The 18,548-nt window shown below is 41.7% G+C and overlaps 1 protein-coding gene across 6 annotated transcripts in view; it reads left to right on the forward strand.

Annotated features, from left to right (window-relative positions):
- Window positions 1–204: 204 nt before the first annotated feature.
- The window catches only part of IL2RA (interleukin 2 receptor subunit alpha), a 30,449-nt gene continuing 12,105 nt past the window's right edge, over window positions 205–18,548 (forward strand). For 2 of the 6 annotated variants that reach the window (XR_011092170.1, XM_068670097.1), the window contains exons 1-7: window positions 208–598; window positions 11,410–11,595; window positions 11,819–11,923; window positions 12,230–12,466; window positions 13,155–13,196; window positions 14,184–14,231; window positions 15,164–15,224. Coding sequence is in view for 3 of the 6 variants with exons in the window: in XM_068670097.1 (XP_068526198.1) it covers window positions 538–598; window positions 11,410–11,595; window positions 11,819–11,923; window positions 12,230–12,466; window positions 13,155–13,196; window positions 14,184–14,231; window positions 15,164–15,207 (723 nt within the window). In the remaining 3 variants the exon portion in view is untranslated. Of the gene's footprint in view, window positions 599–11,409; window positions 11,596–11,818; window positions 11,924–12,229; window positions 12,467–13,154; window positions 13,197–14,183; window positions 14,232–15,163; window positions 18,512–18,548 lie in introns of those variants that run through there. The other 4 variants (XR_011092169.1, XM_068670096.1, XR_011092171.1 and 1 more) reach the window with 4 other exon arrangements.

Consider the following 18,548-nt stretch of genomic DNA (forward strand, 5'->3'; position numbering starts at 1 on the left):
ATAAAGTCTTCTAAAAAGCCAGAGCAATATCTCCTGGGACCTTTTTCTTCAGAGGCAGAGCACACAGACGGTGCCTGATGTCCACTGTCATACACCAGACATCTATCCTACAGCGATGGTCCTTCTCAGATGCCTGTCCCGACACAGATTTGAGGTTAAGTGTCTGCACAAACCCTTTAAAATCTTGCCCTCTTCTACTGACCTCAGCTGCAGTGGAACAGCTCTGGAGTCAGTAGCTCTGATGTGTCAAACCACTTCCTACACATAACAGCACGCTCTGCGACGCCGAGCATTAAGTTTGATTTCCTGGATAAAAGCAGAAGAGACGGCAGCCTTTATTGTCTCTGGCAGAGACAGCCAGTGGAACGACAATTTGTTGACCAGAGAGCAAAGTCCTTGCTGCGCACGCAGGGTGGCTCTGCCCACAGGTCTAACCATGCAGTAGACAGCTCGTTGGGTCAGTCAGCGGCAGCCCATCGCTTCTGAGAAACTCTTCATCATCCTCGGAGTTGCGGAGAAAAGATGTGAACAAGTCCCATGGAGCTCAAGTGCCTTTTGATGTGGCTCTTGTTTGGATCCGTCAAGGGAAACAGGGCAGGTAAATGACTATTTCTGCTTTTTGGGGAGGGAAAATATGATTTTCTTTTTTGTGGTGGCTACTGGAGGATGTTCGCAACATCCTGGCTCCTTTCAGGTAAGGAAAGATGTTAAGAGCTTAAGGAATTTTTTAGTCTAAGGAAATGAGAGAAATGGGTTTTGTGCCCACAAATCAGCAACCAGAGACAATCCAGAGCAGTACAGAATATTTTTTGTCTGAGTAATGCATGTATCCTCCAACCCATCACTGGAACAGTGGGCAGATCAAAGCCACCTTGGGCGCCTTAGGTAACTCTTTGAATTTGTTTTTCCATTTTGCATATAACTTTAGGAAATATAAAAATAGACACTGAAATGTCAGTGTTTCTGCAGGTAAAACTGATAGCCGTGCTGTTAGTTAAAAGGTGCCATCTATTTTGCTACAGGTAGTAGAGATACCAAATAACCGCTCAGCCACACCTCCCAACCAGTAGTGCCTGTAAATTATAAACGGAGGCAGCTAATTCATTCAGTGAAGTTTTATAAATGTATATATTGTAATACTGCTTGTATTTGGCTTATCTACTGTGACAGGCGTGCGCATTAGAAACGGGGTGATATTTTAGAGTGTTTGCATTTAAACTGTTTTGTTCAGAGGGATACAACTTAAACTCTCAGGATAAATGTGATATTTCCCTCTGTACCTGTTGGTGATGTCTGGGTTCAGAGGTATGAGCAGACACAGCTTAGGGCAGAATCATGGATACACTGATATTTTAACTACCAAGGGATCATCTCTACCAGGGCTGCATATTTTACTATGGTCAGGGCACCTCTAGGGATGGCTGGGATGCTTATCACCAACCAGCTCTAGCCATGAACACAGGAAATACCTTAAAAATATTTAACCCCCAGGTGATTTTTTTGTTTAAATGCTTTTCTTTGTAAGCTCCACACCTTTTCCATTGCGGGTTATTTTGATTGCCAAATGAAGTGCCAGTGCCCACAGCCAATATTTAAGTGTTGTGTGCAAGAGCATCGCTGCGAGATGTTCTGCCAGAGATATGTAAATGGGATCGGTTCTGGGATGAGTCAGGTCCCCTATATCACGCTTTCTGTATTACTCTGCCCGGGACACATTGTGAGAGTTCTTGCTGGCAAGTCTCATTTATCAGAAATCTTTCTGTTTTTTGGAAAAAAAATCGAGAGGTGCTAAGTAGTTGCATTTTATGCAATTTGATATGATTTAATTCTCTGATGAATGAATAAATGCATAGCATTGCGTTCTTCACTGTACCACTAAGCTCTTCTTTCCTCAGCTTCTTGTACTTATTTTGAATGCCTCTCCCAATGTTTAAACATAGTGTTTTATATAAATATAAATGTCTCCCTGCAAATAACACAATAATGTAGAAAAACTGCCCTATATACCAATTTATGATTTATTTATTTTTTATTGTAGAGATGCCTGAAGTATTTTGGCTACTAGACCTGTTGCTTTTATTCCTTATGGGGTTGAACAAGAAGATTTGGGAACAGATATGAGCAAAGTAAAGGGAAAGAGGCTAGGTCAAGCTGGTCAAAAATCAGCTAGGACTCTCTAATCCCAGTACATACAGTGCTATTCATGTTATTTTGCCTTATTCTTTTCAGCTCTTCCCAGTATTGCAAGTTCGGTTTTGTAAATAGATCCTGCTGTAGTTGTTGTTTGCAAGAGGGTTTCTGTCAAAAAGAGCTATCAAGAATAAATATCATGAGGGTAAAAAGAAAATAGAAAGCCTTTGTTTTACACAGCAGTTTCACTGATGGGTCTCAAAGTACTTTGCAGAGAGTAAAGTCCTCTTACATAAATCTGGGGAAACTAGGGATTATTCATTTAGTAAATTAAACTACATCTTAGTGCTAAAGAGGGAAAGAGAAAATTAGATTTTCTCTTGAAGATCATCACATTTATCTCATTTACCCTGACGGCAGCAGTGCCTAGATGCTGTAGGCATGGATGAGGCTTGAAGTATGTTAGGTGAGGGTCAAATACAAAATAAAAGCTGGACTGCGCTCCTACGACCTTTCCATCTTGGTGTTCATCTTACAGGAATACACTGCATAGATTTGCAAGTCAGACCTGGAAAGGATTAAAACTCACAAAAGAAAGAATTTCATTCAACTGAATTTCATTCACACAAGATGGGTACCAGATCTCAGTCATTTAAATGAGAGGAATTTCTTTCCCATTATACTTGCATATTAGTGCTCGCTCCCGTGGATTTGAAATGCAATGCAGAATAAATTAAAGTTGTCAAACACATACAACTTGTTTCTTGTAAGGTCGAATAGAGAGCAAATATCTATATAAAACTTCCAGCTATGGTGGTCTTCAGCAGCAAAGTGCCCAACATAGAGCTTTAATGAAATAAAAGAGTTTTTAAGTTGTTAAAATTGTGATTGTGCTAAGGAAAAGCCAATGTTGTGGACAGAGAGCCTGCAGTATCTGTTTCTGTCCTGAGATAGAGAAATCTTCTCCTTATATATGTCCCCATATGTCCTTCCCTTTTAATTTGATCTTAAGGGTCTTTTCCAACATGGATGATTCTCTGATTCTGTATGATTTTATGATTCCCTTTTATTGTGGTAAAAAATCCACTCTTTAGCCACTACCTTTGGAAAGCCACTGCCTTTGACTTTGTTCACTATTTCTTCATCGTATCATGATTTTGAGCCCTCTGTTTTCTTCCCTGATGTCCAACTGAATCCTTTCTCTTTCCTGTTACACTAACTGCATCTTCAAATCCAAGCTTTTGGATTTTTTCTACGTCATTTTTCATCTTCCGAACCAACCCTTCCCTCCATCTCCTCCAACAGTTCTCCAAAACTCACACTGCCAAAGTCTTTTAGTGACTTTCTTTGCTCACTTCCCTGTTCCTCATACCTGTAGCAGTAGAAGCACTGTCACCTTCTGCTTTTTCTTTATGTTCTCCTTTTAAAAACACAATCCCCCAAACAAAGAATAGACATCCCTCTTCAGTTGGCGAAATATTTCACAGAATCACACAGAATCACAGAATTTTCTAGGTTGGAAGAGACCTCAAGATCATCGAGTCCAACCTCTGACCTAACACTAACAGTCCCCACTACCATCAACAATGACAAATAATTTCCATCTCCCTCTTGAGAGCTCCAGCAAAATGTTCAATGACCAGTGCCATGCTAAGGTCATAAATGAGATGAGACCTTAAGCTACATTAGAAATCAAGATTCCCACCAGACCTTTTGCTCAGCATTACTCAAGACATACGCTTGTCCTCCAGTTCAATTATTTTCAGAGAGGATAATAGCCCTTCCAACCCAACAGAAGTAAAAGCTGAGAAAGTTACAGGCAAAGAGTCTGAATTAAGCTGCTGCTTAAAAAGCCAATTTTCTTTCTCAGTAATGTATTCTTTCATTTAGATGAAATACCTCAGAGCCAATGTTACTGAACTCACAGGCTTAAGGAAAAAAACAGCTAAACCTATTCAAAAACCAAATGTTACCAAAACAAGGCTTTCACAAATGATATTTTCAAAACCAGACACAGTGTTCTCCTGCCCTACTATGTGTGGTGGGTGCCTTTAAAGGGTTTGAGCTTTGTGGCTTTACCTTAGATCAAAAGTTATAAACACCCGGAAACAACAGAATAAGAAAAACAAAGGTTGCTCATTCTCTGATTCATACATTTTCTATTCAGTGAACTTTGTTTGGGCTAGTTTTCCTCCCTTTCCCTCCATTGTGAAACACGCTCCCTCTTTTCTAACTTTCCCTCTTCCAATTCCACCTTTGCAGTCCAAGTCCCCTGCCCAGCCTCCCTGCCAGCTGTGAGATTTCATCCCACTTAGCTTCAGCCACCTGCACCATCAAAGTCTCCAGCAAGGAGGATGTGTGGACCCCCTTCATAGCCAGGGAAGGTAAAATAGTTCTTTTAGGGCACAGTTCATCTAATAGATTAGAGATAAGGGTGCAGTGAGTCACATCCTGTAAGTCTCTTTCTAGTGACTACAGGGGAATTGAAATGTCTGCTGTTTGCTGGGTGACACTCATTAGTCTATGTCTCTCAACAGGTGGGGTTAGGGTGCATGGGGTTAGCTGCTCAGGAAGAGGGAAAGCAGATGCTCAGAAGAGCATCTGGGTTAGCAGAAGGCAACACAAACTCTTTGGGCTGCTCTGTTGGGAACTCACAGCAACTGAGCTTTAAAATGAAATCAGTGCACTAGCTAACCCATACTAATTCCCAATCTAAACATGTAAGACTGTTCACCCACCACTGCAGCCAACAAAAAGCGAGAAGCACCTGTAGGCTTTGCATTGCAAAATGTAAGCTAGATGTCTACTGTCCTCCAGAGACATCTGTCCAGCTCCAGTCCTTACAGAGGGAGCTAAGAAAGCAGGTTCCTGAAAGTAAATTATGATTGTGAATTACCTCTGAGGATGAGAAAGCTTAGTCCATTGAGAAATGAACTCTAGCCTTGCAGTTTATGGAAATATTCTCATTTTAAAAAAAAAAAAAAAAAAAAAAAAAAGATTCCACTGCCTAGGTTAATGGCAAACAGCTGGTTAGCATCATCAAGCCGAGAGATGAGAGAGGTAAATTTGTCCCAAACCTAATTTTCCATGCACCTACAAAGTGTTAAAAAAGACATCCTGCCAACTCATTCTCCATTCTCATGTCTTTTCAATAGAAACATGTTCTAGAACCAACACACTCAGCTGACATTGAGCTGCTGCTCCTTAGATCAGGACACAGGAATATTGAAACCCATCTCCTGCCCTGTAGGGCTGGTCTCTTCTCCATCACTGTCTGCATTAAATCTTGTGCCTGATATTTCATCTGCAATGCATTTCTGTCCCTTAAACTGCAGACTCATTACTACTAAGACGAATTCATAAAATAATCTCTGTGCAATCTACAGTATAGATAACAAAAATCTCACAGGCAAGTTTTTGTAAACATCAGGTCTGCAGCTCTGCCTTGCATCTCCAATCTGTTGCCCCCTTACAAATCCACCTAGACCATAAATGACATTAATCAGATGGGAAAGAAGCAGGCAGAGTTATAGCTAGCTTGTTATCAGGCCCTTTGGGAAAAAGTCTTGAAGTTAGAAAAAGTTCATTACCATTTCAGTCCAGTTGCTGGTATCAATTCCTTCTGTTCACCCATATCAGTTTCATCTTCAAGAGATATGCTCTATTTAGAGAGCACAGAGTTTCAGGCAGCATGAACCCCCAGGGCTGAATTAGCTTTTCAGGCACATCTGGGGAAATCTCTTCATTTTGACATGGTTTGATTTCTTGGCATCTCTGGGGAAAGGCTGTCTTCATCTCTGAACTGGCAGGTGTGTGAACTGCCTGGTTCTGCTTCTAGCTTCTAGCTAGATCTTCAAACAGCAAGTTTCCTACCGATTCCTTCATATCACCTTTGTATTTAAGGGAAAATTGCCCTGTTTTTACATCTTGCTGTTTTAACTTTATGTCAAGATAATGTCAGTGCCAGTGACACAAAGCCACATGACAGACGAAATTCTGAGTTTAGGTCGCCATGGCATGACTCATTGCCTGTGTTTACCAAATAACTAAAAATACCTGCTACAAATTTCCCCATCCTCTTTTTCTGTACAGAAGGTGTTGTTCTGATGCCTTATCTAACACAGCCCTGCCAACTCAGAAAACAAAAACACAGATGAGCTTCAAAAATCCTAATGCCACCAGCACGTCTGCTGTCAGCAAAGTTTTATATTGGGTCAGTAATAACTTTGGATGGGAAATCTCAGGGAAAAAAAAAATGGTGCTAGAGGAATTAATAGTGATAGCCAAAAGATTAGTGCCTCACCTGTAGGGATAGAAAGCAGCAATACATTCGTGGGGATGAGGCTGGGAAGTATAGATCCTCAGTAAGCAATATACTGAGTTTCTGAATTGGTCAGAGCATTGAAAGAAAGACTTCTATCACTAGTGCCATCAGGTCTTAGCAGCTATTTTGCGTGTCATGAAAAGCTCTCCATTCCCACAGAGTGGTGTTTATCTTCCCTAATTTTGATTAACGACCCAGTCTCACCCTGATGTCGATGTTCCTTGCTTAATGACTGAGTTACAGTGATTTATTTTTTGACTATGCATTGGTCACTGAAGGCAGTTAAGCTTTATTTAGCACACAACAATGAACTCAGAAAAAAAAAACAGGGCATGGTCTGTGTGCCAAAATGCAGGCATGTCTGGATATTCTGCCTGGGACTGGCCTCCAATAGCTTTTGTGTGATATCTGACAGCTGATGTGGAGGTCCCAGATGCCTTAAGACATTTGAAATGGCACTGGAGACCTATGTTTAAGCAGCAATAGCAGGAATCCCACCTATATTGTGGCTGAGATGCCAAGTAGTTGGCTTGCAGGTCTTGGAAGACTCATCAAACTTAATTTTGGGGAGCACACCAAAAAGTACAATAGCTACTTTGTACACTTTATGTTTCACAGATATCAATTATCTGAATTTACAAGTCTCCACCCACTGTTAATAATATTGATAATATTTGAAATTAGATACAAAATTTCCAGGAATGCTGTCAACATCAAAATCTCATTGATATGGGGAGAAATTGGGAATCCCAGCTGGAATAATAGAATAGTTAGGTAATATTCCTGAGTGCTGACTTAGAGTCATATAGCAGTTTTGGTGCAGAGGAGATGAAAATGGTACTGGGGGAGTGATGAAGCTTGAAAATGAAGGAAAGAGTAGATGGGACATCAGGATCAAAAGAGAAGGAAATAGGGGCATACAACACCTTGTCATGGGTGTGGGGAAGTGGAGGATGTGGTAAAGGGAAGTGAGGAGGCAAACAAAACCACCAAGAGGACTTCTGAAAGTGATGCGAGGGCGTTGAGCCAAAGACCTCTGTCACTAGTGCTATGGGATGGTAGTGGCGTTTAAAGTGACTCTGGCAGGAGTGTAGCCTTGGAGCAGCTGTGGATGAATGCAGGAGTGGGAGGAAAGCTGGGCCATGGAAAATCAGGCCACCAGAGGCTATGAGGCCAGTGACTCCTAGGTGTGCTGGCCTTCTATAAGATCTCAATTTTCTTACAACAGCTCAAAGAAATTGAAATTAATTCCCATCAACATGCAAACAGCAATAAAATTAAAATTCACCTCCCTTAAAAAACGTGAAAGTCAGAAATCTAGTCAAGGAGTAAATCTGCACTGCCGTTCCACAGTTCCCTGGCTTCTTCCCATCCGTTGGCTCTTCTATCACCCACATTGCAGTCTTTTAGGGACAAACCATCCAATTTCCTTAGGCACAAAGACTGAAGTTTTGGGGTGATGAATGCCAGACACTGTTATGCGTAGGAAATATGATCCTCACCCAATCTCCTTCTTTGCACACTCTTCCCACACTACCCCAAAATGTCTAATGCCATGAAACACCCTTGTACACCTATATGCCACCACCTACAGCCCCTGCAGATCTGGGGGATACATAGTCTTTCTTCGTGGGAGTTTGAACATTAGCTATTGAAATTAGCTTGAGCCTACGAAGCAGTTAAATGTCAAAGTACTGGGAGCTCTTTCAGGTTTTGGTGGCCAAACTATAGTTTCCATTCTTAGGCAGACTTCATGGAGTGTGTAGTCATTATCATGAATTTTCATCGCATCTACTGCCACGATGTCTGAGATCCTGGCTGATAGCTAGGGCTCATTTGGGGTAGACATGATGCCAATAGCTATCAAACACAGAAAGTTTAGGATCCAAAAATGAGGCAAGAAAGTACAGAAATAATACTGATCATCATGGTGGGCACTGACCGTTCTTGAAAGAGGTGTAGAAGGCCACTGAAAGAAAAGCACCTTTGAAGACATACAGGATACTTAAAGACTGTGAAGAGGAATAATGGCAGTAGATATCTTGACATGTCCATATTCATGCAAGGTTCCTCCCAGTGTGAGGACTGGTACTTCATTAAGCCCCAAAGCTGATGACTTCAGCATCAAACACGTGGGTCTAACATGAGAAGAGAAGCCAATGGTTTGAAAGGGTGTGATTGTTGATAAGGAGAAGGCTCTTGAAAATGGAAGCAAAACATATGATGTGACAGTGAAGCAGTGGAAGCCAACAGAGGGAAGCCAGAAGTCCAGAATGGTCAAGATAAGGCCTAGGAAATTCGTCTTTCCAAATGCTTTCTGGATCAGAGAGGCAAGAATGTGCTTGCAAAAGCCAAAGAAGATGCTGCAGTGGTTTACAAGTGAGAAGGCGAGAATTTGAGTGATGGGGATGAAACGAAAAGGCTAGATCCTAGGAGTTTTGCATGAGATCCAGCTGCAACTTGTATGGGTTGATCCACAAGCACCAGCCAGAGTGGGAGTCGGGCTTTGCTTGCTGCCTGCCACCTGCGCACCATTTCTGCACAACCCTTATCTGACGCCTGCAAGTTCAGAAGAACCCCAACTTCATTTGATCATTGACTAAAACAATAGTCGTCCTTCATGATGAGTAGGCTAGATGCTGTGGGTTTTCTTAAGAAGAGACTAAAGAGTCGTAGGTCTGTGTGCCTTGTGCTGAGATTCAGATCTGCAATCTGCTTCAAAGAGGCTTTTGAAGTCTTGAGGGAAGCATGCATTTAGCTTACAGGGAAAGTGAGAGTACATGCTCTCAACTTGCTGCTCATCTGATAACTCTTTAATTTTAATCACCCTGACAGTCTGTGGTAAACCATGTGGTTAACTATTTCGGGTGCAGTAGCTTCACTCGAAGCCACAGTCTGATGTCGTTTATGAAGCGAATCCTTTGATAACACAAAGATGCAAGGGCATTAAAATAGTCCTTACGCAGCTTGGCTGTTAAACCACTCACAACACTTTTGATTGTGGCCTTCTTCGAACTTTGTGACTTTTACCGAGTGGCAGGATAATGAAAAGCAAAAAAGGGCAGAAAATATCAAAGGGAGAAAATGATGGGTGGCTCTGAAAGAAAAGGGCATTGCAGGACTGGGCCTGGGAAACACTGATTGGTTTGCTGTCAGCATGGCTTTGTTTCAAGAAGGCACTTTGGGAGTCAAGGGCAGATGCCAAATGAACAACGAGCAGGAATTCAAGGCCCTTTCGCAGTCATTCTTGCCGGTTGCCAAGGCTGCATTAATTACGGCTGCAGAAAATGTGAAGACACAGTGACTAAGACATTTTACTCATAATAGCTGTTACTATTATGCATAAGCATAAAGGGCCACAGGTCATGCACCCGAAGATACTGAGCGCCCACCCCAATGCAGCCAGTATGTTTTATTTTCAAATTTCTCAGCCTTTAAGCCTTAAATAATCATTAAGTGGTGTCTTTATCATCTTCTGGGTCTGCAGATCAACTTCTGTGGGCTTTTCAAGTGCACTGAAATGATCTAAATTCATTTCCAACTGATTGAGAAGTATATTTAGATGCAATTTGCTGATGACACAGCACTTAACATCCTTGTTTGGGGACAAGTTATATTTAGGTTTGCAAACTTATTTAACAGTAAGCTTCTCTCTGGTGTGCTCAGACAGAACTGAGAGTGTAATCTCCTTCCCAATGTTTGCTTGTAGATGATCCCAACTTTTAATGACTTAGTTTTGCTTATTAAGCTTCACTCCATAGATTCAGGGCTACGCGCTCTGATGCAGGCAGCAGCTCTACGATATGACTGTCTGCAGTTTCATTAAGAAATTGTGGGTAGTGTTGCATGCTGCCCAGCTGCTGAGTGCAGAAAGACAGGGCTCAACAGCCTGCTTTGGGCAGCTGGGGCTGGAGCAGGTGTGAGCTGCCTGGAGGCTCCCAACAGCTGCTGCAGCACATCTTGGCTCCAGCATCCTTCCTCCTCTAGAAAAAAATGCAAGGGCACTGGGTCAGTGCCTCCTTCCTAACAATTGTAGATAAGTGTGGGTTTTGTGTTACTTCATGGAGATTCCCAAGGTTGGGATTTTCTGTGCCCTACACAAATCCATATATATAGAATCAATGGCAGCAGCCAACTCCAATGTGAATAAGGCTTTGAAGGGAGGCATTGCTTTAAAACGATGATGATGATGATAATGATAAATTCACAAAGCCATGAACTTAAAATAACTAATAGTTTCAACAGACAATCAGAGTATCTCCTTGATGTGGAGACAATCAAAACCAAAGCTCTGCTGCCCTCACATTCCCTTCATGACACCCAGTTTCAACCCTCTGCCCTCCCACAAGGGAGCTGTCCTTCATTAGGAGGAGGAGGAGAGGGAGGAAGCTGGATTTACATTGCATGTTGACTCAGCTGACCCTAGGTTCCCTTCCAGAACAACCAGGCACAGCTGCAGACAGACCTGGCTGTTCATGCTGCATGCACGTGGGTGACTTTCAAACCTCCCACAAGGTATGTTTCTTCTCCAGAGGTGCTGTCCTGTCTCACCTTGAATCTGCCAGCAGCCCACGAGGTAGCTCTGCACTTGGAGAGCTATTTCTAAGGAAACCTGCATTCAGGAGGCGTTGTCTATCCAAATTCAACCTCACAGCCCCGTAGGTTCCCAGGTATAAATGCATTAATGCAGAACTCACTGGGGGTGACAGCTTGAATTGCATTTCACACAGATGATTATGAATAGATTTCCATTAGGCAGCTTAGGTGAACCTCTTGAAAATGCTTTCTTCTACCTCTGCAACTTCAGCCCTCTTACTGGGAGCAGAATTAGGCTCCAGGCACCTAATTGAGCTCCGTCAATGATCTGGTATTGATAACACAGAAAGATACTGGAAGGCCATGGTGAGTAAGGTAGATGTATAGGCTGCTCTGATTCATGGGTTTTCTGTTTGCAGGCAAATGCCCACCTGTTCCAATGACTGAATTTGCTGATGTTGCTGCTGAAACATATCCAGTGCATACCAAGCTGTATTATGTATGTGATGAGGGCTACAGGAGGAGAAGCGGGCAGTACTTGGGAATTCGGTGTCAAAATATATCAGGGACGGTTTCTTGGGTCTACAAGGAATTTGAATGCATTGGTGAGTGATTGCTTGACCTTTCTCTGCACTTGCAGTGGTGTTTTTCCAATGAGTTTGTCAGGGTAAGATGCATCAGGGCATTGCTCTAAGAAATGACCTTTTGTGCTTATCTGTGGAAATTAAAACTTAAAACAGGTCTATCCTGCCTGTAAAAGTTTGGGTGCTCAGGCTTTGCTCTGCTATTTATCCTGTTGTAATTCAACAAATGTATCTTCTCTCACAGATGAGAAAATTTTGTTCTCAAGTGCTCCCATGGTGGAGTTAAATTTTACACAGGAGACGAGAAAAACACAGAGCCCTGCACCTCCAAAGCAAGAAAACCTTTCAGGTAAGGTAAAGCCTGCTCCTTATTGTACAACTTCTCCCACTGATTTCCATGGAAGCAGTATAAGAATGTAGATGAGCAATTTTTGATTATATTTTATAGTGGGAGAGAAATAAGAAATTGCTATAATACCATCTTGGCTGAACAGGTGTAAGCAAATTACTTCTTTACACTCTCACAGAGAGCTAGGAAGGATTGGTGCACCCTACTTGACTACATTTTGTACAAACACAGATCACTTTGATCCAGAAATAAAAGCAGTAGGTCAGATGTATCTGTCTAACTGTGTGCTGCCTTGTGATTTCCCAGGTTTTTGCGGTACACCCAAGACTATTCCACATGCCTCTTTAAAAAAGGACAACGATTATTCCCTGGGGCAAGTATTATATTTCAAATGCCAGGCCGGTTATGATAAGCGACCTCCTATCTCTGGCACACGCACGTGCAAGAAGGTGAATGGAAAAAACATCTGGACACCCCTCAACATGCGATGTACCAACGACAGCAGCATTAGGGATGAGTGGCTGTCACCCGTGACTGAGCCAGGTAAGGTTTTTGCTTTGGCATCACATCGGTGTGATATTGACCTGTTCACAGAGGGTCCACACCCCACCAACTCAGCACTTCGGTCCTAAGGAACAACCTGCTTGGGGCTCAGGGTGGAGAGATTAGTGACTGCAAAACTCCTGTACTGATGGAGATGACATCTATTGGGAGGATACAGCTGCCTCCTGCTTGGTCTTTACATCTTCTCATGCTAACTGCAATATTGCAAAAGAAAGCACGAATCTGGGAGCATATAGTCAAATATTGGGAAGAAAATAGGAGAATAAGCCTTTCTTTTTTCTCCTTGCTCCTAGAAGATGAGGTCGTCTATCCTCACTTCACAGTAAGGTACTCCAAAAGGTACATCTAAGCATCTCTCAAAATTGCTCAAGGTTTTAGATGAATTGCACCCTAGAAAGAGTTCCTTCTCCCCAGTGACTGTAACAGAACCCAGATGACTATTTCAGAGGCTACATGTGCATAATGGTAGCTGAGACAAACACCAGCCCTTGTGACTTGCAGCAGGCTATGCGGTGGAACAGGGATGTTTGGGCAAGCCCCTTTGCACCTCTTGGGAGCAACTTGGCCATCGTTGCCTCGTTGCTGCTCTGACTGTAGGAATGAATCACCTGTCTCACTGGACTTGCTGATTCAGTATTAACCCAGGATTTTCTCCCCTTCTTTATAGGTATGTCTGATTTCGAACAGCATCCAGTTCAGTGTGTTTCAGGTATGGTAGTCACAGCTGTTGTTTGGCCTTTCCTACTCCATCAGGATAGTCTTTTTTTTTTTTTTTTTTTTTTTTTTTTTTCCATTCGTAATTTCGTGTAGTGCTGTCAGGATGAAGGAGTGTCTCGCTACAATGGAAATAACCCATCAGCGTGCCAGTCCCAGAAAAGGACACAACCTATTGAAAAGTCAGAGATTATAAATATTTGAAGCTTTTAAATTAGTTTTATGAAAAACAAATGACTCTTGATGATGAATTAGGCCGTTTTGGCCTTTAATCCTTTGATTCAACTGAATAGTAATTCCAGTTTCTTGCAAATGCACATTCAAGCCTGAACAAAGTCATTCTTTCTAATTAGTGCACCAAAACTGTATTCCCCCAAAGTGTTGTTTTCCCCTTTGTTAAAATATAATGCCTTTAATGAAGCTAGATAAGGAATATTCTCCCCTTTCTCAGTTCTCCCCGCAGCATTCAGCACAGAAACATTTATCAAGATACCACTCTTATAGAACCTCTTGTCAAAAACCTGATGATACCTCATACTGGCTAAAGTTTATAGCTTCCTTTTCAGGATGAGGGAGAAATTCAGTGGATTTCTTGCACTGGCGAAGTTTTAGGTTCCATTTGTTGGGAAAATGAGACCCTGTTTGAAGCATGTTTCCAATTGCTTGCTTGGCACCTTGAAAGTCTTCCTTTCCAGTCTCATATGAAATAAAGACCCTAGCTGAATCTCATTCCCTGTGAGATACAGCCACTTCATGCCCACCTTTGGCAGATATCAGCTTGGCAGATATGTTAATATCCAGGCTGGAAACATGTATAAATGGTCAGAATACAAACTTGACAATTATTAAGCTTGCTGTGCAGAGGCAAAGCTGTCAGACCTAGCCTGACTCTGCCCTCATCACTGCTTTGGTGCTGGAACAGGCTGGCTTTTTGCCAGAAGAGCAAATCAATGCAACATCAGGAATTTCTCTCTCTTTGTAGGTTCAGCTCATCCATCCTTTTCCTCTTCTGTGATACTACCAGTGACAGGTATGCCATTTTATTAATTGGGCTCAGACCTCACCCTGTCCCCCAGAGCAGTTACTTTGCCTTTCAATTTGCTGTTCTATCAAAGAAGTCCATCTCTGGTATACGAGTTAATAAATGTACTGCAAGACACATCTATGTCCATGGATCAGGTGAGATGTCAGGAAAGAAAGAGTAGAGCCTGTTTAAGCACTTCAGCTTTCTATGTAGCAGTCTCTAAAATTGTATAAGAGAAGAAAAAAAAAATAGGTTGACCAAAAATCTAGTTTTAAAATGAAGTAATTTTCAAATTCTTCCTCTGAAATGTAATGTGAATTCAGTGAGTAACTTCCACTGGAGAAAAGGAGGAAAATGTAAATATTTAAATGATGTGTTTCTTACACATTTTCGAAGGAGTAAAAGAGGATGGGAAAATAAAATATTTGCTTACAGCTAAACTGATGCATTTAGATCAGTCTGAAACGATTTTCTTCTCCCCCTTCCCCATCTCCCATTCAATCATTAGCTGCTAAAATAGAAATCAGCTCTTACTGTGCACATGCTCAAGACTTCGTACAAGGGCTCTTGATTCCAGCTGGAGTCTGCTGACAGCCGTAGAGTACATTATAATAAGGAGGAATAATGGAGTGTGATAAAGGAAGGGAAAGAGAAGTACTGCAAACTATGCCAGAGACTGCAGCATCAGCAGCCCCTGGTTATTTGGCTGTGGTTGCTCTCTGGTTGTCCAGGTCCCCTCTGGCTGGATCCTTTTTGCCCCAGGGAGAAAAGCAATGGGGCGCTGTGAGGGAACTGCTGCCTCCGGACATAAGAACAGGATAAGACCCACTCCCAGTCTTATCCTCTGTTTTTCCCAGTTGGGGTAACTGCAGTAATCCCCGTGGAGCATTACAGATAACTCCAGGTGCTGACTTTGTGCTGATTTTGTGTTTTTACAGCCATCTTTTTTGTTCTGCTTACCCATTCCGCTGTCTTTGTGTGACTCGCCAAGCAGAGATGGTAAGTGGGAAGGAACCAGGAAAATATGAAATCTAAAAAAAAATAAATCCCTCGCACTGGAAGAGCTATCAGCCAGAGCAGCCATCTCATTATTGCACTGCTTGGATTTCTGAATACCTTCTGTGGTATTAAATAAATGACCCTGGATTTTGGGTTGTCTGGTTCAGCTGTTAAATGCTCGTACAAGAAAAGGAGGAATCAGAGCTTTTGAAATCAAAAAGCATGCATAAAACCGCTTTGTCCCAGCCATTGTGGAACTGAGAATGACAGTTCAAATAACGGGTGGAAAATGAATCCCGTGAGGAAATTAAGGTTAATTATGCAAATATGTTGGTTTCAGATAGATTACGCAATCAGCCTTTTTCTCTCTGGCTGATCCGTGGGAAGTCTGGTGGAGCATCTGCCACCACCACCACGTAATTCTTCTTCCTTCATCCCCCTGATTTCTCAGTCATATCATGACAACTTTGTACTTCAGTCTTATTTCAGTCTGGCCTCCTCGCTCTTTCTGTTACTACATTGAGATGCATAAAGACTGCTCCTGCTCACAGGCTCCCCAGCCTCGTTAATCCAAAATGTCCCAAATTCACACTTGGGAGTTCTCTTTTTCTCCTCTTTCTTTGCTAGTCCTCATCCCAATTTCTCCTCATGTTCTTCACTAATGACTAACGGGCTCTGATTCTCTGCTGAATGTGCATCTTTCTCTACAAGGCAGAGGGAGGAACTCTGTGTAACCACCAGCAGTGCTATTTGCCTGTTCATGATAGGATAAAGCCATAGAAAGTGTAGACAATGGTTTGAAACTTGTGTTAGTGAAGATGGTTAACCATGGTGCAGATTGCCTGGGCCATTGTGGGGTTTCTGAGAATATGATAGGAGAATAATTACCAAGAAAGTTCTACATTTCACTGGCCCTGTGGTGGAACAAGTGCTGAAATAGCTGATCCTAAAAGAAAGGGTAATTGAGATCCTAAGTGGTGTCTTCTGAAGAAAGTGCTGGATGATTTTTCCCCGTAAATATAGAAGAAGCCATAGAAAGCCTGCCTTTTCCCTGCTGTGGTGATAATTCCCCAGGGAATTGCAGCATTTAGAGCTAAGCTTGTGAAATCAATGCCTTGCTACAGAAGAACCAGATTGCATCTTACTGGACTCCTTCATGGTTCAGTATGGACACGTATTTATCATTGCTCCCCTCTTCCAATTACTGAAAACTATCTCCACAACAGTTACTACATTATTACATTCCTGCTGTATTTAGTGATTATTCTATTCTATTCTATTCTATTCTATTCTATTCTATTCTATTCTATTCTATTCTATTCTATTCTATTCTATTCTATTCTATTCTATTCTATTCTACTCTACTCTACTCTACTCTACTCTACTCTACTCTACTCTACTCTACTCTACTCTACTCTACTCTACTCTACTCTACTTCTATCCTATCCTATCCTATCCTATCCTATCCTATCCTATCCCTATCCCTATCCCTATCCCTATCCCTATCCCTATCCCTATCCTTATCTCTATCCTACTTTAACCCAGATCAGGGAAGGATGCTGCAGACTGTGGCAGCAGATTAATATGTCTACACTTTTTGTAGCTGCAGAGCTCCAAAGAGCATAGCATAAAGGCATCTGAGGACAGACTCAAGCACAACTTCAGCATATGCAATACTTGACATGTACTTACGTTATTGGGAATTTATGAGGTTTGAATCGTCTTCTGCCTCTTTTTAGCTATGTTTTGCCTGGGAGGATGGCATTCAGCTGACAAAATGTAGGCAGCTGTGCCTGAAACAGACAATGAGAAGGAACAAGTCCTTTAGGGACTCACCACGTTGCCTATATATGTATGCATATATTTATTTATGTCAAATATATTAACATATATACACTGCTTTATATATATACATGTACTGCAATATATATATATACATGTACACGTATATATATAGCTTTGTCTACATATGTACGTAGCTTTACACATATATACATATGTATATGTACATAGGCCAAATGACTCACTGGCTTAAGGCATGGGTTTTGCTTCACTGACTCTAAACGATGCCCAAATTGACTGGATTACCTATAGATGCTTACACGGTATATGTCAAAAACCAAACTGGATGAATCCTTTCCTTATAGTTCAGGCAGCATGGAATGTTAGTGTGATTTTCTGTTTTGTGATAAAATGTGTCATTGTTTTACTAGTTTGTATTCCTGTTGAGTTATACATCATAGCCTTGATATTTATACTATCCATGCCTGAGTTACTCTTACTCCATAGCTTTGATATTTATACTTTCTGTTTTGTTGTTGTTGTTGTTTTATTTTATTTTATTCCTGCTGGAATAAGACTAATTCATAATATGTATCTTTACACAGATAGATATGTAACGGTCTACTTTATGCTGTTATTTTGTATGGGAGCAAACAACAACCTGTATGTATGCAATAGATGATAGGTTTCCAAACCTGTCAGCTGCTCTGAAGTCTGCGAGCAGTGGTACTAGTGCCTGTGCTTCATTAGGTTAATACACTCTAGTTACTGTTAACATAACTCCGTTAAGCACTGTGGTTAGGCTGACCTGGCTTGTCCCACTCTTGGCATTTGACTGGGGAAGGCTAATATTTCATCTGCTTCTAGCATGCACATGGTTATCCAGTGAAGCAGATAACAAGTCTTGTCTCCCACTGCCCCAGTGTTTTATTCTACTTTCCCTAGCCAGGTTGGCTCAAGGCCTCTCTCTCCATATTTTGCCTTTGTTCCCTGTAAATTAAGAGAGACACGTTGCTGGTATGGGACCTGTAAGCAATAGCAGGAAAACTATGATGGGATTTTATTTTGCTAGCTATTAACATTTGTGTAGAGTCTGAACTCAGGTGATCTCCAGCATGGGAGCTGTATGTGTACTTTATCACAGAACTGTAACTCTCATCCGAGCTGTACCTCCTGGTAGGGCTCGCTGACCCTCTGGGGAAATGGTTGTATTTGAGGCTTGATCCTTCAACACAACACACAGACTATGTCAACACAACACACAGACTATATGGAAATCAATAGGATCTAGCCTGGTAGCAAAACTCTGCCACTGGAAGAAGCCGTGGCCAAAGGGGCACGATAATTGTCGTGTTTGCTCCATGGCCACTCTTGCTTGTTTTACAAATTTACATTTTTGTTTTTGATATTTTTATTCTGTAAACTTTGATTTTCTCAGTGTGGAATGATTAATAAACTGTAAGAATAAATTGTTCTGGATGTCTGAAAGGCAGTTTGTCCTTCTTGTTATTGATCTAGACTTCGAAGATTCTGATATTTGTT

Source organism: Anas acuta, chromosome 1 (genome assembly GCF_963932015.1).
Source record: "Anas acuta chromosome 1, bAnaAcu1.1, whole genome shotgun sequence".
Lineage (NCBI taxonomy): Eukaryota > Metazoa > Chordata > Aves > Anseriformes > Anatidae > Anas > Anas acuta.